The sequence below is a fragment of the Haliotis rubra genome, unplaced genomic scaffold (assembly GCF_003918875.1).
Source record: "Haliotis rubra isolate DU_JTF1 unplaced genomic scaffold, ASM391887v1 Scf1472, whole genome shotgun sequence".
In the NCBI taxonomy this organism is placed as follows: Eukaryota; Metazoa; Mollusca; class Gastropoda; order Lepetellida; family Haliotidae; genus Haliotis; species Haliotis rubra.
The window spans coordinates 108,395-134,465 of NW_025765417.1; the positions used below are offsets into that span (position 1 = coordinate 108,395).

Here is a 26,071-nt window from a genome sequence, read left to right on the forward strand (position 1 = left end):
CATCACATCAGCGTGACTTGTATATTGATGGGGTTTCAGGGTTAGTTTGCCCTTATAAATGAGCAAGACGTTTATGAAAAATATTGTGGGTTTTAATTGCAGTGAATAAAAATGAAAGCTCTTCTGTTGATTAATATGGAAAAAAAATTGAACTGGAAAATGAAGTGTGTGATATGACATTCAATTTATGGCTTGAAAAAAATGAACCTGCCCAATTTAAGAGAAACTGATGCTCATGTTATCTTTTGATTAAATCAGCAGCCCAGATTTCCCTTTACTTGTCAATGTGGTTCTTGTGTCGGAAGCTGTGATGAGAGTCTATGCAATGAAATATACATGGAGGATGTTTGTAGAAAACAGACCTGTCAATCAAACAGGGTAATCAATGTCGGAAGCACCTGTTTCTTCTGGCACATGATCATGACAGGAAATAGACGCTGCTTTTTATAGAAATATACAATGGAAATGTGAAACTTTGAATAGGGATGTCTTTGATTACATGCAATATTGACAAGAAACTATATATAGGTGGTTATGATCATAGCTAATTTAAGGCTGATGAAGTAAGTATATGATGAGCATTTAATACAGGTGGAGATAAGGTCATAATGGTGGGAGTGACAACATTCCACACAATTCATTAGCCTAAGATCATTTCAGACTACAACACAAGATGGACAAAACCAGTAGTTAAGCTGCTTAGACTCTGCGACTATGTACTTAATTTCACTATAAACTCTATAACTGATATACAATATAAAACTTTGTGTTGTAGGACTGCTAATTTGAAGCCCTCTTAATTTGACTGGTGTTCACATGATGAAGATGGCGACTTGTCTTCCTGCAATTGTCGGGGCGGTGGGGTAGCCTAGTGGTTAAAGCGTTGGCTCGTCACGCCGAAGACCCGGGTTTGAATCCCCACATGGGTACAATGTGTGAAGCCCATTTCTGGTGCTCCCCGCCGTGATGTTGCTGGAATATTGCTAAAAGCGGCGTAAAACCAAACTCAGTCAGTCCTGCAATTGTCCTATTACATTCTGACACAGAAATAGCAGCATCAGAGCAACTGTCATATCTAACATCCCGGTCTCAGGAGTAGTGATTAACATTTTCCTGGACAAGATTTTTGCCACAGCGTGATCATTTCATTTCTCCAGTGACATACTTCTCGATGTTATGGAAGATTTATGTCTTTCCATGTTAGAGTTCATGATAATTTACAATTTTAGAACATACAGGAGATTTGTCATTTTATCAAAGCGTAAGCTTGCCCCAATAACACATCCAAATGTTGCCCTGCATGTAAAGATGTCAGTCCGGTTAAATTAACCTGGAAACATTTAAAGGAGCACCCTGGGTGAATACTCTATACCCACCAAGTGGGCTTGTGTTGCCAGCTGAATTAGCCCTTTCCTACCTCTTGACTGTCGAAGTGATTATGTTAGAAAGCTGATACACCTAGATCCATTTAAGTGCGCTCACAGCACTCCTTCCCTCCCTCACCCCCTCTTGCCCCTGGAAGGTGTACCCCCACAAGGAGTATCGGCACCCAGTGCTTGGATCTTTATGCAAAGGTTTTCAAATTTAGTTAATGCTTTGTGGTAGGTTTTTAAGTGTACTGAACTGTTTAGAAGGGATGTGATAAGTTAAAAAGTATCATATTAAGTTTTTCTGTTCATTTATGTATAAAATGGAAATGATGAGGTTTTATGTCATGGTGAAGTGCTTTATGGTAAAATAATCTGAAATGTATCAGTGGTAAGGTGAGATTTACCTTATGATTATGCAAGGCACTGGGAGATTGACGGCCAGATTTTCTAGATCAATTGGAATCAGTTTCAAAATCAAGGTTTTCTTTGGAATCTGGACTTCACACATCATTACATGTCTAGATTGTTTGTCATAAATTTGAAAACAATATGTTTCTATTGAACTTAGTAAACAGAGCTCCCTTGTAGATTCACCTGATTGAACATGTGCTATCTGAGCCACAGGGATTGCTATCCATGAGCTTTACAATTACACTTTACAACAGAGTTTTATTGCTTGCGAAGGTCGGTAAAATGGAATCAAAATGGATGAAAAATAGTCCCGGGCAGATCAAAGAGCCACAGTAATTTTAAAGCAAGATTTCATTTAATCGCATGGATGATTTGTGTTTTTTATTCTTCGCCCAACAGATTTATCATGATTTCTGAAATGTCTATACGACTACAAGCTGGCAGCTGGTTTAGAATGGCACCATTCTGCACTATGCATTAACTGTTGGTAACCAATAGCAACCAAGTGGAATCACAGCTAGACATCACATGCAGTGCGCTGCACTTGGAGTGTGCCCACATTTCAAGTATTCAACTGAGTTTAATTAAACTTAAACCTTTTTGTCTGCCAGTCAGGACATTTTACCAATAAAAAATGCAAATGACAATGATTGATTTTCCCCTTTCCATCCACAGTTGAAATTTTAAATGAAATGGAAAAAAGCTTTGTTTCTTGGAATAGTGAGGAAATCATCAAATTCATTTTCATGGTGTGAAGACTATTATGACATGAATAGCTGATTTTACTCAGGTATGATTTTGTGGCTCCCCGATATGAATATTTATTTTAACATAACGGGTAGATAAAGTAACTGAGCATGTGTTGTTTTCAGGTAAAAACTAAGTGGGGAAATTAGTGTCATTTTTAGATGTCATTGATAAAGTATTCTTTGCTGAAAACAAAGTACATTAGATTTGAAGTCATATTTAACAGTAGTGCGTGAAGGTTTGTTCGTGTAACGGTAAAAGCTTAATAACACTTTCCTTGCTAGTCAGGGAGGTTTATGATAACAGTTTGAATGTTGTAAAGGTAATCATGATCCAGATATGAAATCAACAAGTTTGAAAATAGAGAGTCATAAGAGCATAAATAATATATTTGTAATGATTATTCATTCCTTAGTAATTCACAACATTGAGAAAGATATTTTTGTAAGTTGCATGAAAACTATTTTCAAGAATGTATTGTGAGGAATTAGTCATTTAAAATTTTAAGCTGTCTCTAAGGGGGCTAATTTGCATGAATTTGAATATCTCACTCATAAATCAGTCCCAGATTGTCTGTGATCTTGTCATTTGACACTAATTATTCACACCAAATGCTGCTTTTTGTGGAGAATCATTGTCAATTTCACCTTTGAAGATGTCACTCACAAGTTTAGCACTTTCTGCTGATGAAGACAAAGAAATCCTTCCAATTAGAAGCTGATGTTTGGGTGACAACGTGTGTCTTATCCGTCTTGTCACTTTTGCATCAGTTTCGCTGTGAGCATGAACTGTGGAAATTGACATGGTTTCACATTTTAACGATGTCACAGTAATGAAATTGATTTTTGTTTAGTGGATTACTGATAACTTTGTAAGGGGCTCTGAAGAACTGATGAGGAAGAAGGGAAATATTTTACAAACTCTCACAGCAAGAAGGCGACTTTACTGAGATATCTGCAGTGAAGCTGTAAATAAATCATTGATGACAAATGTGGCCTTGTAAAAAGACAATATTTTGATGATGCTGAATGTGTTCCAATGACAGAATTTGAATCTGGAAAAGATAAACAGTTACAATATAAAAGTAGTTAATTGAAACACAGCTGATATAAATTTAATTTGAACATCATCAGGCTTTGAGACATGTTTTACCCAGACAAATTGATATTAGCAAAAATATCTAATGAACACACTGCAGTAATCCATTTGTGCCGACCCATAGAGACCAAGTGGCGCCTGTCATTTTTGAACAGTCAAGAACATTTTCATGATAATTACCAGAAAGCCAAACCCAATTGGATGGGATCTGTTGGTATAAAATCTTCACTAAACCTGTCTCCACCTCAGCCAACAAGGAATTAACATGAGACTAATTGACTTGCAGTATGTCGTGTAGGTATCAGTGTAAATTGTAAAACAAGTCATGTATTCTCAGTGGATGTCTGGCAGACACAAGAGCTGGTGTCCCTCACCTTTACAAACCCCACTGGATCACCATTCGCAATCATCTGACCTCAGTAGACTCATCTAATTCTCTTCGGGACCATCATTCAGTTTGCTGTAGCTGTGGTGATCAAAGTGTCATGTATACTGCAGAAATTGTGTTCTTATCACCATTAAACGTAGACAAATTTGCACATACAGACATCCAGAATCATGTAAGAATGAAAACATTAATATTGATTGAAAAATATTTTCAAATATTTAACCAGGAACAAAGCTGTTGTGAAAGTCTTTCATTTAACATGTTAAGCCAGACCTTTAACATTTTCAACTTTACCATTATATTTTGAAACTTTGTCCTTTGACCTAAACATGAATTGACCTTTGCTCTATGAGTTTGACCTGAAACACAAAACATTGCCGTCTGTCTGTAGCATGTCCATGACTGAGTGAGTGTGTTGAGGAGTAGAAGCCCTCACCCTGATGCTCCACTGTAATAGATCTCCTCTTTCACACATCGTAATGAAGCATAAACATGGCATCTGCATCAAAGCAAATCTTTTTTTCTCACCAAAGAAATTCCTGTGAGATTTAGATCAGGCAAGATGATTCTGCCTGAAATTCTAGAAAAGAAAAAGTAAATAGATAAATTCTTACTGTAGAACTTTGATATGTTTTCCAAGCACAGAATACAGATGTTGTGACCTGAGAGTATCGGTATAAATAGAAAATAGTGGAGAATTACAATACACCTGATTTCTAGCTGAAGCCTGCCTGTGTATATTAAATGAGATTACATCCTCTGACAGTATGAGTGAGTATGGTTTAGCATTGCTTTGAACAGTATTGCAGTTATATCAATCCGTGTCAGCTTAACATGGTTGTCTGAAGTGATGCAGATCTCAGCCATTTACCACTTCTGTAAACCTATGTGCATGGGGCTAGTGCTCACAAAGCTAGAAACATATTTTCTGTGAACGGGGATTGAAACCAACTAAGTTTCTGTTGTACTCATGTGACAAAATTGTGATATGTATTTAATGTCTTGTTTTCATCTTTCAGGTATACACGTATTGTTCCTGAATCGAGTTTCATTGCACAGGCCAAGGCCAACCCAGAGGTGAAAGTTGATGTGAGGCCAAACTATGATCTGCTGAATGTTAAAGAAAAACTGATCCATATGAGAAGGGTAAGAGAAGAACAAATCCCACTGAAGACTTGTCTTTTGGTTCTTGTTATGAGCACTGTATGATGTTATGATGCCTTGATGTATTTAAGTGAAATGACTCATGCGGTTCATGGATAATGAACTACGATGTCACGGTATGATATGTGTTGTTGTATGATGTAATGAATGTTGTATTACTTACTAGCTCTCTTGACATGACACCTGATCTTGATTGAAACCGTAATTTGTCTAGTGTGACACAGTGTATTAAATGGTGACATGAACTCAAGCTCCTTTTCTTAGATGTCTTTTGGAATTGTCAGAAGGTACGAATTCATTGCTCTACACAATCAGTGTCTCCAACAATGGAATATTTAGGACAAGTTACTAATCAAATTTGAAAATGAATGGTGTCACTGAAACCACTGTTGTGCATTATTCAGTTTTCTTGCTTGATTGTATTTTAATGTGTCAAAGAACAGCAAACATACATGTGAGGAAATGAGGGTTGGCCTGTGACAACACTGTTGTAATTGACCAGATTGTGGTGGTGTCACTGATGGTTAAGGCATTGATTAGGTAAAGAGTTTGTTAGGGACATGGATGATGAGTTCTAAGATGCCTAGCGGTTAGAACAATCGGAAAAAAAATACATTATCAGACAATAAAGGTATAGTTTTTTGATGACGTAACGATTGAATGACGTTATCCCGTCACTGCGCCATTCTAGTGTGCCCCCTCGTAATCGAACCATTTTACATTACGTCACAATGTAAGCGACGTCACGATGCATGTCAGTTGTCATCGCCTCGTACGTGCTCCTACAGTAAACTACACCGTTGCATCCAGTTTCTTGGTTTGCTGTTGCTTCACGCAGCTAACATCACTGGTGGAAACATTACGTTTATGTTTTACGACGGTAAAAATGTGTCATTTCGACTCACAAGTTTTCAGCGTCCGCGGTAGCGTTAAGTAATGTTTACATTCCCACAATGCAATTGTGGAATGTGGCTTGACTACTCAACTTCCTCTGGATGTACTGATCTAAACTTACGCTGGTAGTAGAAATGCAACGTTCATATTGCCCCATATGGTTTACGTTAATGACAGATGTAATTAAAATAATTCAGAGAAGATATTTAATCCGAACGTAAACCGTCATCAAACTGTTATCATTTGTTTTTTCTGGTAATGTTCGTCTTAACGTAGGGGGGCAGACACATCAATAGAACAGCGAGCCAGTTAGCCCTGTGCGAGGATTCTTAATTTAGGTCACCGACACCGTCGTTTGTTTTCTGCCTTAAATTAATCGTAATTATCTTTAGAAAGTATTAAATTTGGCATCTTAGAAGAAAGAAATACACTTAGCCCTAGTGTACATGTATAGTGTAATAAAACACACTTTAAGCCCTGAACTATTATAGTTAAAGCACGAGGACACTTAGCGTCCTCGTGCTATAACTATAATAGTTCAGAACAAAAGTGTGTTTTATTACACTATACATGGTAGTAAGGCTAAGTGTATTTTTTAAATAGGTAACACTTGCAGGAATCCAGAAAGGGACCTGTAGGTGAAGAAAAGTACATGGTTATTTGCAGTAATATATATATATATACTCTTGCTGGGACCTGTAGGTGAAGAAAAGTACATGGTTATTTGCAGTACAACTTCTTTAAGTAATATATATATATACTCTTGCTGAAATTTGAAATATTTTCTTGAATGTAACTATTTTGAAAAATGCATAAACATTAAACAAGTTGGTGATTGTTTTAGAGCATATTGTTCAAAATTAAGTATGAAAATCAGGGGTCCTCACCTAATGTTACAAGCTGTAGTGGGTCTTGGGGTTCAAAAGCCATGTAAAAAGACTTCAGGACAAACAATTGGGTTCTTAAAATTTTCATGTTACCCGAAATTGACCTGACAGTGATGAATTGTGTAGTCTGTACAATGCTGGTAGGGTTGGACTGAAGTCTCATATATAGCATGGATTCATTTAATAGGTGCATAGACACCACAATAGTGAAATACAAGTACAGTGGGGGACGTACTGAGTGAAAAGGTATCAAACAATGCAGAAAACAAATAGTTTGATGTAGAGATTCATGGTGGAACAATGACAGACATGTCCAATCAGATGGAGAAAAGAATCAGAAAGCAGCACTTACCTGGGGACATGCATACCTGTGCTGACTGTAATGCTTATACAACACAGGTGGATATTGGCTGCTATTGATTGAGTTGAATGGAACACATCTCCCAATTAATGGAGCTTTCTATTTGTCATGCGTCTGTGTCATGTTTCTTTATAATGTCTGTATGACGGTATTGAAACTCACTAATCGGAAGGGACAGTGAATCATCTGCATATTTCTGCTTGGTTAGTCAGTACAGTGACGAAGCAACGAGTCATAGGATGGGCTGGGGATGACTGTGGTAGTGAGGGTACAGGTGGCATAGGTAGGATATAGATTTAGTTTGCACCTCTAGTTCCTGTTCATATTGGACTGAAGTACTGGAAATGGAGCTAAGATAAGACCAAGGTTTGAGGTTGGTTCATGTTCCAGGAATCTGGCTGATTTATAATTGAGTGCCTGATCACGACAGATGTGATCAAGGTACGATTACAACATAAGATCAAGATACTTACCAAGAATCCCTACAGGGCCGGGAACAAGAGACGTAGGCACAAGTTTGGATTTAGAGTTGATCTACAGCTTTCTACTGAAAGAAAGGTACATGAGCCAGAGGTTTGATACTAGGGTTGGTCTACACCTCTGGTTCTTGGGGAGAATGGTGCTGGAGACAAAAGTTTGATATTGGATTGGTCTGCACCTCTGGACATAAGTTATGGAATTGAAACAAGAAAGGTTACTATAGCAATTACCCTCATATGGCACAACACAGTGAGAACAGATATAGCACATATACAACACAGATGTAGCTCTGTTGTACTGAGACTCAGATGTCACCGGTACACATGCAACCACACAAATAGCAAGTGGGTAGCTGGCTTTACCTATACCAACATGTAACCCGGCACATATCATGTTGCAAGGCAGACCACCCCAAGCCTATTTGTGGCTGCCAAGCAATAATAAAACACAAATTGAACAATGCAAGTTCTGAACTGCAGTCTTGTCACTGAAGAGGAATTTTACCCCCCTGATTGTTGTCACAATCAGATTGGTAATCCATGCTGTTTGTGACATTGTGTGTTGACAGGTTCTTGTATACTTGTAACTTCACCATTGTCTGCAGCAGGATCAAATACTTGTAAGAATGTGAACAGCGAAGACAAATGCATGTACCATTGTCAACAGGAAGTTCAATGCTTGCTCCTGTTGTCAACAGCAAGGTCCAATGCTTGTACAAAGTCATTAATTGGGTCACTTATTGCACACAGGCCAATATTCTGGGTTATTATTTGTATATGTCCAGTGTACACCAAGATGTATACACCATACTCCTAAGATCTATTTTTCACTGCTGCTGTGACTGATCAACGTCAGTGACCTGTCAGTCTCCTTGTCTGTGTAGCCCCATGTGGAGACAATAAATCACTGCGCTTCATTACCCAACAGACAAAGACAAGGAAGAGGGGGCAGTGTCAGACAAGGGAGGCAAATCATCCATGTAGAAGAGACGTTGCCATGAGGTTCTCGTTTGGGTGTGTTGTGCAGGATAATGTTCAGATACCTTTGGTGAATATTTTCCCAGAAATAGGAGCTGTTATAGTATTACTAAGCTTCAGTGAACATTTGTCCAATTCATCGCCCAGTCTGACTGGCATTGCCAGTCACTGGCCCACATCTTTAATGGCCCTAATGCACTTCTGTACCAAAACCTTAAGTCTGTTTCCCAAATAGCTGAGCAAAATACATTTTGTCCTTATCTTTGGATCTGTGTGGAAATGGGAGTAATAGGAAGTAATCATGAGTGCTTTTATGCTCAGGTGTTACTGCCAGGTGGTCACAGTGAAAGGAAAGCTGCATGTTGACAATTAATTTGAGATATATATTGTGTTGTTTCATGCCACTGTACAGGAAGTATTATGTTTCACTGTTTTCTGCATTAATGAAAGGACAAGAAGTAGTTTGGAAGTTATGTTTTCAGGTCATTGCTACATAATGTCAACAAAGGTTTTTACTGAGAAAGGTTTTAGCTTAACTTGGAAAAGTAGAAAGTTGATGAAGTAAGTTTACTGGTTTCTGAATATCAGTGCCTGGAATGTAGCTGGTGGCATTTGCTTAAGTAATGAAAGTGGCAAATGTGAAAGTTGTAACAAAACACTTCTGCTCTTTGCACAAACAATTGTTGCCATATATTGGAACTAAGGAACATTTTTGGAGCTTTCATTAGATTTGATGTTAGTAGTTACTGATGGCTCTTCAGCCATGTTAGGACCACTGTTTGTTTTATGCAGGGTTCAAGTATTTATACAGGTGCCCACTGCAGTTAGGAAGGTATTTCCAGTGTCTGTGATTTATTCAAACATATTTTTTTTAACCACACAGCCACAGCATTGGCCTTCGTTGCAAACTTCAACTTCGCTACAAATATACATTTGCTTGCCTGGAAAGCCCTAAATAAATCCTTTTGCAATTTGGAAATTTCAAGACTTAAGACTCGAATAATTATATTGAACATGAAAGAAACATAAATTTTATTAAGTAACATTTTCTTCTCGAAATGCTAACATCACCATCCTATTCATGAGAATGAATGAATAAATGAATGAATGAATGAATGAAAAGTATGCTGTTGCATGACACCTGAAAAAAGCTTTGTATGTTTGTTATTCTCCTACCTAGTAGCTGTATGCTATGGATGCATGAAAAAAGATGTCAAGATGAGTGAGATGACAGAAATAGATAGAAATAATCAAATGTATCCCCAAAGTCCCTGTGCAGAATAGACCTTCAGTACTCAGGTTTGTGAGATCTGATAAAAAGAACAAGTGGAGAAAGGTTTTCATGGTTCTGTTGTAATTTTAAACACCATGCCAAGGAATAATCAGTCCAAAAATTTTCCCGTGAGCACACGAAAAAACCTCGGTAAGCTAAAAGATAAGCACACAATGTTTTCTGCATTTCCGGCGGTACCCTCCACACAGGATTACTCTTGCCATATAATAGGTTTCTCTTGTACAAACTTGATTGCATTCACAATACATATGTATATAGTACGTGGTTGTATGTTTCAGAACCTGAGCATATTGTTGATGGATGAGCAGATGCAGGGAGACAGCCCTCAGGAGCTGTATTCCAGTGGGGAGAGGAGGATCAAGAACGAGAACATTCACATCAATGACGATGATGAGGACCTGTATGACCCCTCTGGCAGTGGTAGCGGGGATGACAGTGTTGATAAAGATCCAGGTGGGCATTTGGTGCTTTGTTCCACTACACTGACATTTCTCTACTGTTTGTGGACATGGGAACAATTAATTTTTCCAATTTTAATTCCTAAAAATGATTTTACATCTTTGGAAAAAAAATAATTTGATTTCATACTGCTATTGAAACTTAAGATGAATTGTCAATTTTGTTAATAAGGATTAGTTTGGCATGTGTTCCTGTACCCAGTGTTAGGGAAGAATGTTCCCTGGGCGCACTTGAAGAACTCTGCATCTGCACATGCAAGCCACACAGTAAGGTGACTGAAGCCCATATAGTGATTTCCTCGTAGACAAAGGTTCCTTCATGTTGTTGGGGACAGATTAAAACTGTGGTGTGCACTGCTTTTGGAGAGGTTCCTCCTGCCCTGTGAGCTCCTTCAAACTACTGACTAACCTTCTGTTTGACTTCATCCACCACTGACTATTAAGTGAATAATTTATTAACTCTTCAACACCAGTCAGCCAGAGGCATTTACTGCCATGACACCAAGTTCCCAGAGACTCAGAGGTCATAGATGAAGCCTATGTTTATCAATGAAAATATCAGCTCGTAAATCATTATTACTACTACATATCATACACCATTTGAAAGGTCTAATCCTACTGTTTAAAAATATGAAAATTAGTTTTTATCATATTATTCAAGTAATACGACTACAACTTAACCCATTCAACACCGCAGGCCGAATAATCGGCCACAACGTTATGAGTCCCCAGACACCGGAGGCCGATTAATCGGCCAGGCAGTAGTCACGTCAAAATGAGACATAATTTTAGGAACCTACCTGACTTTTGATTCATATATCAAATCTATCACATTTCACAATGTCTGAAAACACTTATTAAATTTCAATTTATCATATATTATCAGCAGAATTAAAATTATAAACTATTTTTTGCAATATTATTGAAAACAACGATTCTCGGACACATGCTTCGGCAGCGGGTCCACAATAACATTGTCAAAGAGCAAAGTAACGATGTTTCGAGGAAATTATTAAATAAATTGAATAAACTAATGAATAAAATCAACAACAGCATTCATAAAAGTTGTCAAACGTACATATAAAATTACTATTTCCATCTTTTTGTGCGATCATGTAATGCAAGTCAAGTCACTGACAAGTGACATCTCGCTCTCGCCGCCTCAATCTTCACGCTTTCGGACCACGATGTTTAATGCGAAAATACATACATGAAGCATTTTGTCACAGGTCATAACCTAGCACGCGATCGATCCAATAAGTTCCATAATATACATATTGGTAGCGATTTCTTGCTTAATATGTTCTGAATAGCATTATTTTACCCAAAACTTTTGTCCAAATCTAAAGATTTCGCTTATGAACCACGGTATCCATTGCCGTAATATGATTGGCTGCCTTAGGTCACGTGTCTGATTTTGACCAATCACAACCCTTATAGCAGACTGTGGTGAAAAGCGTCATTAGAAACCAATCTTTATCCAATAAAATCGCTTCTTACAACTGTGAAAATACTCTTGGCAAGGGTACAGTGATATTGTTGATGTTCAGAGCTTTTCGAAGCGATGCCCGACATCAAAGCGATTTGCCGCGCATGTTATTCATCTGAAGCGAAACGGAGGTATTTTCAGTTGTTATGTCATTTTACCGGAGCGGAAAGCCGCAGATATTGGGAAATAGGCGACCATACATATTGTTTAAGAAATCTTTTTATAATAATTTTCTGATTACGTAAAAATGAAAATATAAAAGAAAAAGGCCGCGGGCAATTTATGACATGTCACAAATGGAAAAATCGCCATAGTTTTTTTGCTCCTTTAGGTGGTTTATCTGGGCGTTACAAATGTAAGCTTGCATTTTCATTCAAATATAAATTTATTTAAGTTGTAGTTGTATTATTTGAATAATATTATAAAAATAAACTCCATATTTATCAACAGTAGGATTAGATCTTTTAAATGGTGTATGGGATGTAGTAGCAATAACGTTTTAGAAGCTTATAATTTCCTTCACAAACATAGGCTTCATCTATGACCTCAGAGTCTCTGGGAACTCGGTGTCATGGCAGTAAATGCCTCTGGTTGACTGGTGTTGAAAGAGTTAAATACCACCATTTTGAAGCTTCGTGTGAATAACATGCGAGGTGAATCGTTTGATGTCGGTATCGTTCGAAAGCTCTGAACATCAACAATATCACTGTACCCTTGCCGAGAGTATTTTCACAGTTGTAAGAAGTGATTTTATTGGATAAAGATTGGTTTCTAATGACGCTTTTTCGCCACAGTCTGCTATAAGGGTTGTGATTGGTCAAAATCAGACACATGACCTAAGGCAGCCAATCAGATAACAGCAATGGATACTGTCGTCGTAAACGAAAACCTGCAGGTTCAGACGAAAGTTTTGGGTAAAATCATGCTATTCTGAACGTGTTACGCAAAAAATCACCACCTATGCGTATATTATGGAACTTAGTGGACGTATCATGCTAGGTTATGACCTGTGACAAGAAAGTTTATTGCATATATTTTAGCATTAAACATCGTGTCCAAGCATAAAGTTCGAAGCGACGAAAGCCGAGATGTCACTTGAATTACATTACACGATCGCACAATAAAGATGGAAATAGTAAGTTGTAACGTACATTAGACAACTTTTATGAGTACTGTTGTTGATTTTATTCTTCCGTTTATTCAATTTGTGTAATTATTATCTCGAAACATTGTTACTTTGCTCTTTGACAACTCTGATGTGGACCCGTTGCCGAAGCAATAACATTGCGAAAAATAGTTTATAATTCTAATTCTGTCGATTATATATGGCCATTTGAAATGTAATAAGTGTTTTCAGGCATTATGAAAAGTGACGGATTTGATAAATGAATCATATGTTAGTTAGGTTCCTAAAATTATATATCTTTTGAGGCGACTACTGCCTGGCCGGTTTTCTGGCCTACGGTGTTTGGGGACTGGTGACATCTTGGCCTGTTTTCCGGCCTACGTTGTTGAATGGGTTAATACAGTCCATCATCATTTTTGGTAAATCGGGATAAGTATCCTCAGAATTATTTCTTTCAAATGAAACATTAACTCGCATGGACAGCCCCAAAATTTATTGAACAAATCTGAAAAAATAAGGTGCAAAATAGAGTTTGAACATTGTGCAGACTGTATTAATTAGGTTTCTGGAATGTGAAAAAACTAAAGAATTTGTTACAAAGCTAACGTGTGTTTCATGTGATTGATATGTAAAATATCAGGGAGACTGGGTTCCATCAATTTTATCCCCAAGGGAATTAAGTCACAATTTACGTTTTCTTGCTATCGCGAAGGGCACAGAATCGATGTACAAATTAAATTTTGTCGCGTGGAGTCCAATTTGGTTGACATACGCAGGTAGGGGAGTCTTGTACCTGACTTGAATCTAAGACATTAGAAACTGACAGAAATGTCTTTATTTTGTGCCAGGCAAGTTGGTTTTTAACAGCTGGAGAGAAGTTTTAGTGCATTTTGCCTAACATGTCCTTTAGAAAGTGACAGTTATTTGAAATTCAAGAAATTATAATTTCATATTGGAGGAAGTAATCAAAGCATTATTGTTAAACCATTGATACAAAAGTTTTACACATGTAAATTTAGCATGTGAGGATAACAGTGTCACCAGGTCGCTGTACAGGGAGACATGAACATATTTGCGAACGTTACGTGCACACAGTTTTTGTTCTCTTCAAACCTTTGAAGGCTTCAATTGTATACATGATTCATTGTAAGGTTTCCAATATTCTAGTGTTTAGCATGATAATGTGAAGTGTCTTTATCAAGCTGTCCTAACAAAGAACTGTTCTCTTGTCCAATTATGTTTGAGTGATAGAAGATGATATTTGTTTAGTGATAAAAGATTATACATTCTTTGGGTATTTGATGCATTTAAAACATCCTATTCTGAAAGGATTGTCATGATTGATACCATTGATGCTTTTTAAAAAATACCCAGGAAATATATATGTCATCACAACAAAATTATTTTTGTCTTCTTGTTAGGCAGTACTTACTGCTTGACCCAAAACCTCCATGTCATAAATCTTCAGGCCTTTGAAAATGGCAATGATGTAGGCTGTATTTCGCATTTTAGATCTGTTTTTGTTCTCTTCTCATCAGTGGGTTCTGAACAAGGAAAATGACTTTCCTATTGATTTTTCTGGTATCAAAAGCAAGGAGCCCATGGGAGCTAGGTTTTATTGCTTTTGGGGATCCTTCTTCATGCAGCCTAGTGAGCTCGTTCATAGCGACAAGTGCACCTATAGAGTCATTAGACGTGATGGGACCTGCTGAAATGAAACCTAGTCTATTTCAATTTAAGCAGGGCTTACGTTATTTGTCCATTTGGCTGGTTTTATACAACATTAATCACAATCTTGAGTATGGATAGAAATATTAATGATAGGAATCTGCATTTTGTGGGAAGCAATTAATCATTTGGTCTTCGATTGATCATCAAATGAATATTGATGAAGTTGAATTTCATTATCCTAGATAGGTCTAAGACATCAATCTCTTGATACTGACCTATGTTTTGTATCCACAATGCTCCAGGGATGTTGCATCATTAGAGGATATGTAACGTTCTAGGGCTTATTATTATTATTTTTTGTCTTATTGGAATATTAAGTATAAGATTACACCTTTGACCACCATTTCCATTGTTCTGTTGTGGGGATCCTCACATCAACTTAAAAGTATGGAATAGCTTTATAAAGTAAAAAATTAGGCAAGAAATATGAAGCTCTTATGTATGCGTGTCTTATGTCTTTAGTCAGCACATTCAAACTAGTAAGTACATATAAGGAGGCATGCTTACATCTTCAGCCTGATGGGCCACCCAGTTTGCTTTATGTCAGTGGTGAATGTTTGACCTGTGAAGCCAGGCCGACTTGGCCCAGTAGTGAATGTTTGACCTGTGAAGCCAGGCCGACTTGGCCCAGTAGTGAATGTTTGACCTGTGAAGCCAGGCAGAGTTGGCCCAGTAGTGAGTGTTTGACCTGTGACGCCAGGCAGAGTTGGTCCAGTGGTGAATGTTTGACCTTTGAAGCCAGGCAGAGTTGGCCCAGTAGTGAATGTTTGACCTGTGAATCCAGGCAGAGTTGGTCCAGTGGTGAATAGTTTGACCTGTGAAGCCAGGCCGACTTGGCCCAGTAGTGAATGTTTGACCTGTGAAGCCAGGCAGAGTTGGCCCAGTAGTGAGTGTTTGACCTATGACGCCAGGCAGAGTTGGTCCAGTGGTGAATGTTTGACCTTTGAAGCCAGGCAGAGTTGGCCCAGTAGTGAATGTTTGACCTGTGAACCCAGGCAGAGTTGGTCCAGTGGTGAATAGTTTGACCTGTGAAGCCAGGCAGTTGGCCCAGTGGTGAATGTTTGCGAATCTGACCTGGAAAATAAAGAGAACCAGAGGCCCAGGTAAGCTGCGTATCCGGGTAAAATACGCATAGAAAATTCCCATTTACGCATTGAAAAATAATTGTTGCGTACCAATTACGCAAATAAAAATGTTAGATACGCAAAAAGTTTAAAACAATGGGTACGGAATGTATTTATAAAAATCACTTGCGTAATGAAAATGACATCGATTGCTATCAAGTTGTACTGTTAGTATAGGGCAAGTGTTGTACTGTCAGTATAGGATGAGTGATTTCCATTATATTTAAGTTGGTTTTGATTAGGTATGACATAAGGCAGAACATACCTGCTTAGTAAACTTACTCAATGACATAATACTTAGGTGAGTAAAATGACTGAAATACGCACATATTTGAAAGCAGTGGGTAACAGAAATTGAAATACCCACTCAACATTCATAATACCCACTCCAAAAACATACAGTGGGTACAGTACCCACATGAGCTAAATCTTATCTGGAGCTCTGGAGAACTTTCAACTCATCACTCACAAACTTACACCAGGTGCCGTCTCAATCCAATAACTATTTATTTTTCATGTTTGTTTCAGTTGCTCCAAGACCAACACCTCCATACTCCCACAAGCCGAAGCCACCTACAGATTCAGGAGCATTAGTAACCATGACCTGGTCAGTGATTGCACTGTGTTACTGCCTGGCCCAGGTGGTTCATGTGTGAGAGTGAGACCAACCAGGCTGCTGTCTGGATGATTGACACATCTGTCATATTTCAAGCTGCATTTTGAGAGACAATTGATAGACCCGAGGACAAACACATATGCAATTCCCAGGATGAATACAAGGAACAGGCTGCTATGACCTCTTCCGAGGCCTGTCTGTGATAGATTCTGAACTTAAGAAGATGATATGATATCCATTAGTAACCTCAGTCTGGTATCATCTCAGGAAAGTTAAATTATTACCTGTAATGCCTTCAAACAAATTTTTTTAATTTAGCCAGAAAAAGAAATTACTTGGCATTTGTGACAAGGGAAACATGGTTCTGAAGATTGTGGATCTGCCTCCGAGGGTTTGTCGTGTCATGTGACTCTATACAACTGCAGCTGAACTATGTGTTAATTATTGTCACTTGGGAAATATTGGTGCTCGTTATATCCATGGTGTGAATAGTTGATTCAACTATGAAGAAAATATGTGACGGGGGTGGAACCCAAGACCTTGTGACGTGTATGACAGACAGATGTTATCAAAACAATTCCTTCTCTAAAAACGTTCAAGCTACACACTTGACAAACATGACCAAAGTAAGGTCAGTGTCAAGGTGAAGGTCATATGAAATGGGAGATGGATAACGTGGCATTAGCCATGATATTAAAGATTTCAAAATGACCTTTTCCAGGTGGAATGTAGATGGACGGATTAAAAGCTGTCAAATCTCTAGCTGATTGAAGAAAGAAGTTAACTTTGTTGGGACGACTGAGTACAATTGTGTGTCATGGCAAAATCCTGGACACTTAACACATTTAGGTATGAAAAACTGCTGGATTAGAACCATCCTTTGCAGCAATATAGAGGAAATGTCCCTTCTTTGAAGCAAGGAATCCACAGGTTGTCCAGAGAATTAGAGTAACTGATTGTCTCTGTGGGCTGCTCGGTGAATGCTGAGATCGTGAAATTGATGTCATTTTGAAGTGATTACATGAAGTATGTTTTATTGGTGATGATTAGATGTATTTATGTTTCAGTCCTTATAATTATAACTGCAACTGCTAAATTGAGTATGTCCATTTACAACAAATACCTAAAAAAAAAGTATGTAAAAAATATCCAGTATACTACTCATTTCAGTGCTATTTTATATTGGATTATGTAGGTAGATCCATACATGTAAGTTTGAGATTATTATCATAAGCAACTATATAGAGCAGTTATACTGATGATTGTAAACTTTCCACAACAAAGAGGTTTTTTATGTTCACTCTTGTTTCTGGCTTGACTGTTGATGAATGAATGAAGACTTTTTAAATGAAGAATTTCATAGTGTCAGAATATTGTGCTGTCTGCTGTTGAAGCATGTGTATCTTTTAAATCTTATTTTTCTATCAAATAGACATTTCTACTGTATGGTATACTCAAAAACAAGCATCAAAGTTGTTTGGGGTGTTTTCTAATATGTAATCAAGCTTTTACAACAGACTTAGAAAAATGCAACTGTCTCAGAAACTCTAAAATATCCACTTGATGAAAATATTGACAGTTAATTGAAAATGTCTCCAGACGTTAAACGATTTGTCTCAGCTGATCAAAGGGAAGTAACTCTTAAAGACACCATCAAGCCCTCATTAATAGGCCAGGTGGAAATGTTATGATATGAATGTTTGTAGTTATTAGATTCATATGAATACTATTTATTGTGGGCTAATTTGTCAAGTTATTTCTGAAAGGATAGAAAATAAATCTATTTTACTTTAGAATGTCATAAAGTGTGAGATGCCAGATCTCCCATCTCTGCTTGTGAAGCGGAGTTGGAGGTTGTTTTATATAATGTATGATGTGTTGTCTTATACTGTAATTTAAGCCTTGTTAAATGATGCCAATATCACAACTTTTTTGTTTATTTTTCCTGTTGATGAGTGTTTCATGCTTGATGAGCTGTACAAACTTTTTAAGCTTTTAAATGTGATTATTATTAGGGTTTAAGAGAGAAAAAAGACTGTCTTTATGTGCAAGTGGTTTGATTTTTGCCTGTTTGCATGCTTGTCTCAAACTAGTGATCAAGTTGTGATGTTGTAAACGAATCTGTCTTTGTAAATATTTCAAACTTATCTCATAGGAATCAGATATTTTTTCACATTAGTCTTTACAATGGATAACCTGTGTATCTACTGTTACAGGAAAATATTATGTCAGTTCAGCATGTCACTGTTGCAGAAAGGTATCAATATTGCCATTAAAGAAATTGAAGACTTGTAGAATTTTTCTCCAATAATTTATGGCCATTTTATGGATTTTGTTTTGTTGAATTTCCTTGATGCACCAATGAGGCAAGAACCTCGCTTTTGTAAATGTCCTCAACTGTTTTGTCAAATCACCAAGTGCCATTGTCTGTAGTATCATTTCATAATGTCATTGTGCATAGCGCTTGGAGCTTATAGGTTGTCCTAAAAGTATCAAAACTGTTTCAAGGGAAAATCTGTCTTAGTTGCGAACTGTTTTAACTCTGAATGGCCGTTTTGTGTTTGTGTTGAATGTCAATCGGACCATGCTGCAATGGAATAAAGATGCTCTCTCTCTATATATTTTTTCATGTATGAAGTATCAAACAGAAGTTTGGAAGTCAAGGCTTTGATCTCTTTACAAGCTTTTGTGTGAAATTTTAATCAATTTTTTAAAGAAGTAAATCTGTTTCAACAGTACAACAGTAAGGGGGTTGTTTTGTATCTTTTGTAAGAAGTCTTTCAAGGAAGTTTTATTGCATCATGTCTTATATTTTTTTAATCACTCAACTTTTGCAATTAGTCCTAGTTATATATATATCTCTGCTTTTAATCCCTGTTTAAACTTTGTGCAAATAAAAGCTTTGTGATATGCGTTCAGCAATTGCTGTATTTGTAAGTATTTGGTTACATTATATGTGTTCCTTATTTGACGAAGGTGTATTTCATATAGATATCACTGGCCAGATTAGCTTATCTAGGTGGCTAAGTTTCCTTTAATCCCACAAATTTCCAAGTACATCATTCAGAGATGATATGGAAATCAGGTCCTGCTGAATGTGCAATTTGTGAAAGTTGAATCATGAAACAAAGTAATGACAACCGGATAGTGTGATTGACATCTGGTTCTTGTATTCATATTTGTCTGATTCTGGTATCTTTGTGTGATTGATAATCTGAGATATATAATGATAATGAAGATTGATTATCTGAGATACATAACCATGGTTGACTATCTGAGTTATATTACAGTGATTGGTTATAATACAATTTTTGATTTGTGGGAATGAAGAAAACTAAAGCTTTGACTGCCTTGTGTAACAGATTAGTTTCAACATGCTGTAGTTACTGAACATTCCTCATTAAAACAAACTCAGTTAAGAGCTGTCAATTTGTTCTATGGGTTCGATATTATTGATTTGGATAGTGAAAAGATTTCAAGATATTTCAATTTTTATATAAAATTAGTCAAACTATAAATATTTGACATTCATGTTTCCTTAAAAATGGTAATGAAATGATTTGTTTATATCTAAAGCTTGTGTCAGAAAATACTCAACCCTATTCAACGAACCTGTTCACACATTGTTAGCTTGCCCTCTCAATTAAAGGGAGGTAACTGCAATCTGGCCTCAGCTAAGGGGATTCCCCTACCATGCTTTATGCATAATTGTACATACTGTTGTTCTGGCAGACAGGAGTGTTTCACATAGAATATGAAATAAAGGCAGTCTCACCACATAAAATATATTCTTATTTTTCTTCTTTTTTTTTCGATGGAGAAACAGGAGTTGCACAGATCAGCGGGTTATCTCCAGGGAAGATAACCAACACTTGACTTAACTGAGAAATGATTCTCATTTATGGGAAGTGTGTTCAAAGTAATAACTGTACTCAGGTATCAATAGTAATACTTCACCCAAAATAAAGGGGATTAAATAAAAGCTGACTTCATTGGGCTGCAACAGGTAGGTTACACCATATCAGGGCTGCAGATAAGGTCCGTATTGGCGTATGTACGGCTAAACCATATGCACGATATGGTTGGAAATAATTTAGAAAACATAGCAGATACTCACCACGGCAATAATGTGCGGTCTTTGAATCATTTACAGACGTATTTATCTGAAAAAGTATTGTTTTATTTTTGTTCACTGACCTGTGTAAAAAAGAGTAGCAATGTTGTGATGCATATATGAAACGAAACACAAGCTTACTGATATTCCATTACTTTCCATTCAGTGCTCTAAATGTACTCTTAAGGTTTTCCAATACTCCTGTATTGAACAAATAAGGAGTACCTACTCCTGATGTTGAAAAATTATCTGAGCCCTGCCATATCCTTTCAAATACTGCTAAAGTTGATAATATGCAATTATAGAGTCTATAATTGTTTTATTATATAATGAAAGAGAAACAGGTTTTAACATTAACTTTTAATGCACACACTGCTATCTATCCGAGTGATCTGATTGGCTGAAAAGCGGGGGAAGCCCCTTCGTACGGGATTCCTTGTCTATTTTTAGTAACCCAAGTCAATATCGTAATTTATCAGAAAACTCAAGTCAATATCGTGTTTTGTAGTCAATCATGTGACGGTCTTTTGACCAATCGTGGTACAGGAAAAATACTACCTATATAATAATAAAGAATATTGACTGATATGGTAGAGACACCCATACATCATAGGCATTCTTAAAAGACAATATGAATGGACAACAGTTAATCACTGACAACCTAGTCGGGGGTTTTGTACCATATTTCAATGACCATCCCCTGAAAACAAGGTCAGTCTTTATTGATGACAATGCCAGGACACATCATTTTGGGGATTTCTTAGATCAAGAGGTGGTAACTTTACCTTGCCCCACCAGGAATAGAGATCCCAGTCTCATAGAACATGTTTGGGACGTTAGGGGTGCAGAATATGCCAGAGAGATGTATGGAACACTATATCTCAACCTCAAATTCATCGCCTTGTACAGTTAATGAGGAGAATTTCAGGGATGTTATTGTTAGTGGAGGTTACACAAGATATTACTATTGTCGGTGGTTATTGATTCTTGATGACTGTATTCCAGATTCTTGAAACTGACCACACTTATTAATCATATGACAATAGTTATGAGTCTCTTTTTGCTATGTTTGCTTCTCCGAACAAGCTACAGTTTTTCGCATTTAGATCTGCAATTTAATTATTCATTGATAGTACCTTAAATTTAGGTTTGGATAAGTTCCTTTGCTACAGTTAATGGTAATATACTTTGGAGGTAGAAATGGCGATACTTTTTTCTATGTGTGTGCACACACACGAGCACAAATATCTGCAGGAATGGTTATGACTTCATTATAGTGTACAAAATATATTGTGCGCATGTACTTTCGTCGTATTTGTCGTTGGCCGTCGCTGTGAGGATGATGATGAAGCGCTGGTACAATCCATAAACTCATCCTCATGGTCACAGGGGTTCAATTTATTTTTAAAAAGCCACTTGCCACAGGGCAAGTGACTTTAAGAAAGTAACTTGTCCTGACTAATTTTCCACTTGCCCTGATTTTATGACATAATTATGATGATGTAATTATGAAAGAAGAAAGCAACATGGTATTTGATGTTAATGTTTACTGGACTATTTATTGAAAAGTGATAAATAGAAAAGAAAGATAACATTTTGAGGAGATATGAAATTAAATCAAAGTTTATTTGCAGTTTGAAACCATAAGTGGAAATTATCTGGTAGCCCACGGACAAGTAAGATACCATTATTTGATTGCCCGAAATGAAAAGTGACTTGTCCCGGGCGTCGGGCGATGGGCTTTTTTAACCCTTGGGTCACTGGCTTCATTCAGAAACTGAACAGCGCATCAGCTATGACAATTGACAATTTTTAATTGTAAATTTCTTAGATGTTTGATGTTTTCACACAATATTCTTTTACGGACAAATTTCTGATCAACTTACATCTAAATAGACAAATTTATTGTTTGTCCGTCATCCGAAGTCAACGTCATGGAAGGAGCCCAGAATGAGCCTGAAATCTGGCAGTAAACGCTAAACCCCAGGAACAACTAGCTCCGAAAAGCTGAATCATCACAGATCCAACATGACTGTTCACTGTTCACTCTAGTCATGAAAGCTGGAGGTTCAAATCTGATTTTAACTATGGCCCCCATTGCAGCTTTATTGAAAAAGGTATTTTGGTTATTTCACGGCCACGTTTACACAACACGTAATCAAAAGCGATATCGATTTGATTCGGGATTCCACGCGTTTTAATACTGTTTCTGACCAGTGTGGGAAACAGTTTCCAAAGTTTGCTAGCCAGTCGGGCTACTAATGACTGAAAGTTACTAGCCCACAAAATAATTCACAAGACCGAAATTTGAATTTAGAAACTAAGCAAAAGATTACAAAAATAGATAAGAATAAGATTTGTCGGCATGACACGGGTTGCATCATTTAGCTGCTTATTTAATGAACATTAGGTGTTTTTTTATCAGGCCATAATCTTGCATGATTTAAAAATGTATTGTAACTTAACAAGTCGGAGAGGGTCATATATATACAAAATTATGAAATATCAGTCACCGAAACAAGCACCAGTTACACACTTGTCTGATTTCCATGCAAAGTTTCACAGTGAATTTCAACAGCTTGTGTACTACGTCATGAAATCATAAACACACGTTTCACGAAATAATAGGACCTTACAAAAGCACGCAAATAAGCATTTTAAAATACGTTGCCAGCATATTTTGTGAAATATTGTTGACGTGTGCAAGATTTTCAGGTAAGTTGATTTGGACACTGGTTCGATTCCCCCAGTGACATAATGAATGAATCAACGTATTCTTTCATCACCTGGCCGTAGAAAATAGGTTCCCTTATTGTATGTGTTTAAAGATAATGGATCTGTGTAATGAACTGACGAAACGCAAAACAATGTGTGCCAGAAACTGGTTAACTGATGTATTATTTTCAACCAAACACTTTTGAATAAAAAAATATCACACCACTTTCAAAGTTAAATGGTGTTAAAACCGTGTAGAGTCTCACAAAGCAGCCGTATGTACAAGGTCGTGACAGGACAAAGCTGAATCAATTTTACATCTGTGCTAAAATGAATTCACTATACTTGTGGTCGTTGTTTGGCTTAAATATTTACATAACGAAATAAGATGGTGCTCGGTCTACATCAGTGAGTGGGTGAGCTTAGTTTTACACCGCTTTTAGCAATATCCCAGCAATATGACGGCCAGGGATATCAGAAATAGGCTTCACACACTGTACCTGTGTGGGGATCGAACCAAGGTCTTCGTCTATATCGGCCTGAGATAACAAGATAGGTATGTAGTCAAATACGTCTTTTCAACATAAGACTGAACACTTATCCATACTGATGTGCATGGTGTCATCACCAGACACAGCCTCAAATAGGTGACATACACACATCATTGTACATACTAGCTTCACGAAGCATTAGTCTTCTAAGCAAACAATATGTAAACACAAAACCACGAGATATTGCGAGATGACATCTTACTGAATACGCAAAAAAACTTAGCGTAGACTTGAAAATTAGATGTGACAAACATTACAAACGTCGTCATTACATTACTTTACTGACAAATAGTCCTGAGAAGACTGCACACTTAAGGACCAAAACACATCTATGATACCCCTATCACATACAGCGCCATCGAGTAACTATTTCCAGTCTTTGTTTGATTGATAGCCACCGATGTGTACAGATATGTGTACTCTCTTTTGATCGGTAGTATATATCACCACTGTATCCTACGCAATAAAATGATGCAACTTTCACAAATATCACACTTTTAAAAAAGAATTATTTTTTTTGCACACGTACAGAGAAACACGCATCGTGTACACTGCATGATAACTGCATAGGTCCAGCAATTCAATGTCATAAAAACTAAAATACACTTATCTTGTCAGAATGTCGCAGCCCTCGTCTTCCTGTTCCGTTTGTTCCTTATACAAGTCGAAAAAGCCCTGAAAATAACACGTGTGAAATACTGCTTACTTTCCAGAGAACAGTCGATATCCTCCATTTCTATGTGGTTTGTCGTCTGCTCAGAGCACGTGCCAGGGTAGATAATTCTACCTTACTCGTGTGCACACGTTACCGACTCGTGTTATTCCGGGAATAGCGACTCGTGCCCCTCACGGAGTATGAACATCAGAACTGCTTCCAACAAGAATGTCAAATCTATTCCTATTTAATTCCAACAGAAATAAACATTACAGAAGCACTAAAATATGATGTTTTAAATGATTTTAACCCGCTATAAATGATAATAATGATGATGATGATTTGTTGAGAACATATTCTAACGTAATTGGTACCAGCTGTTCACCTTATGACCAGAAATTATTGAGAATTTTAGGAATATGTTTAATTTGCATTTCTAGTATAAACAACCTTGACCAGCTATCAAGTGCTTGGTTTCATTCAAGAGAGACAACTCCGTTAATCCTTTTTCATTAGTTTGTGAAGAGTTATCCCCCTTTGTTTACTTGGTAGCAGACGACATTTTCAGTGATCCTCAGTATGGATGATTTAGAGAAGTGGAAGTTGATTTTAGAGTATATTAACAAGGACATCAGATCAGCTAAAGTGATTTCAAGTAGAACAGGCATCCCTTTGTCCACTGTTTATCGTGTTTTGAAAAATATCGCAAGTGGATATGGCATTGAGCACCAGGGAGGCGCAGGTAGGCCCAGAAAATTGACTGTCGGTGACAGGCGGCGGCTTGGTATTCTTTTTTCTAAAAACAAACGAAGGAGTTTAGAAAACTTAAGGCTGGATATGATTGATAGAGGAACTGTGGCTGTCTGTAAGGAGACAATTAGAACTGAACTGCATGCAATGGGTTGGCAGAAAAGTCGAGGAATTCCATCACCGATCATGAAACCTGAACAAAAGGAGCAAAGGTTGAACTGGTGCTTACTGCATAGAAATTTTAACTGGGACAATGTGATTTTCTCAGATGAAAGTTCTGTGTGGCTGTTTCCTAATACACTGAAATTCTGGACCAAACAAACTGAAAAACCTTTGTATCAGTGCCCAAAGTACAGTCCGAAATTTAACGTGTGGGGTGGCATATCTGCTTTAGGGGCAACGCCCCTCTGTGTATTTGAAGGGAATATTAACAGTGAGCGGTACACAGATATTCCCGAGGGACATTTACTTCCATCTGCTCACGTGTTCTATGGAAATTTTTTGTGTGATTTTCCAGCAGGACAACGACCCAAAACATCGTTCAAAGCATTCACAGGCCTGGTTTCGGACCCAAAATATGACATTATTAGATTGGCCAAGGTATAGCCCTGACCTAAATCCAATAGAAAATGTTTGGGGACTTATGAAGGAAAGTGTCAATAATAACAATC

The 26,071-nt window shown here is 37.3% G+C and overlaps 1 protein-coding gene across 1 annotated transcript in view; it reads left to right on the plus strand.

The window, feature by feature from the left end:
- The window catches only part of LOC124269780 (glypican-5-like), a 105,912-nt gene extending 85,513 nt beyond the window's left edge, over window positions 1-20,399 (plus strand). Inside the window, exons 5-7 of the mRNA XM_046704820.1 lie at window positions 5,034-5,160; window positions 10,350-10,524; window positions 16,528-20,399. Of these exons, the coding sequence (XP_046560776.1) occupies window positions 5,034-5,160; window positions 10,350-10,524; window positions 16,528-16,655 (430 nt within the window). The 3' untranslated portion in view covers window positions 16,656-20,399. The remainder of the gene's footprint in view (window positions 1-5,033; window positions 5,161-10,349; window positions 10,525-16,527) is intronic.
- The last annotated feature ends 5,672 nt before the right edge of the window (window positions 20,400-26,071 follow it).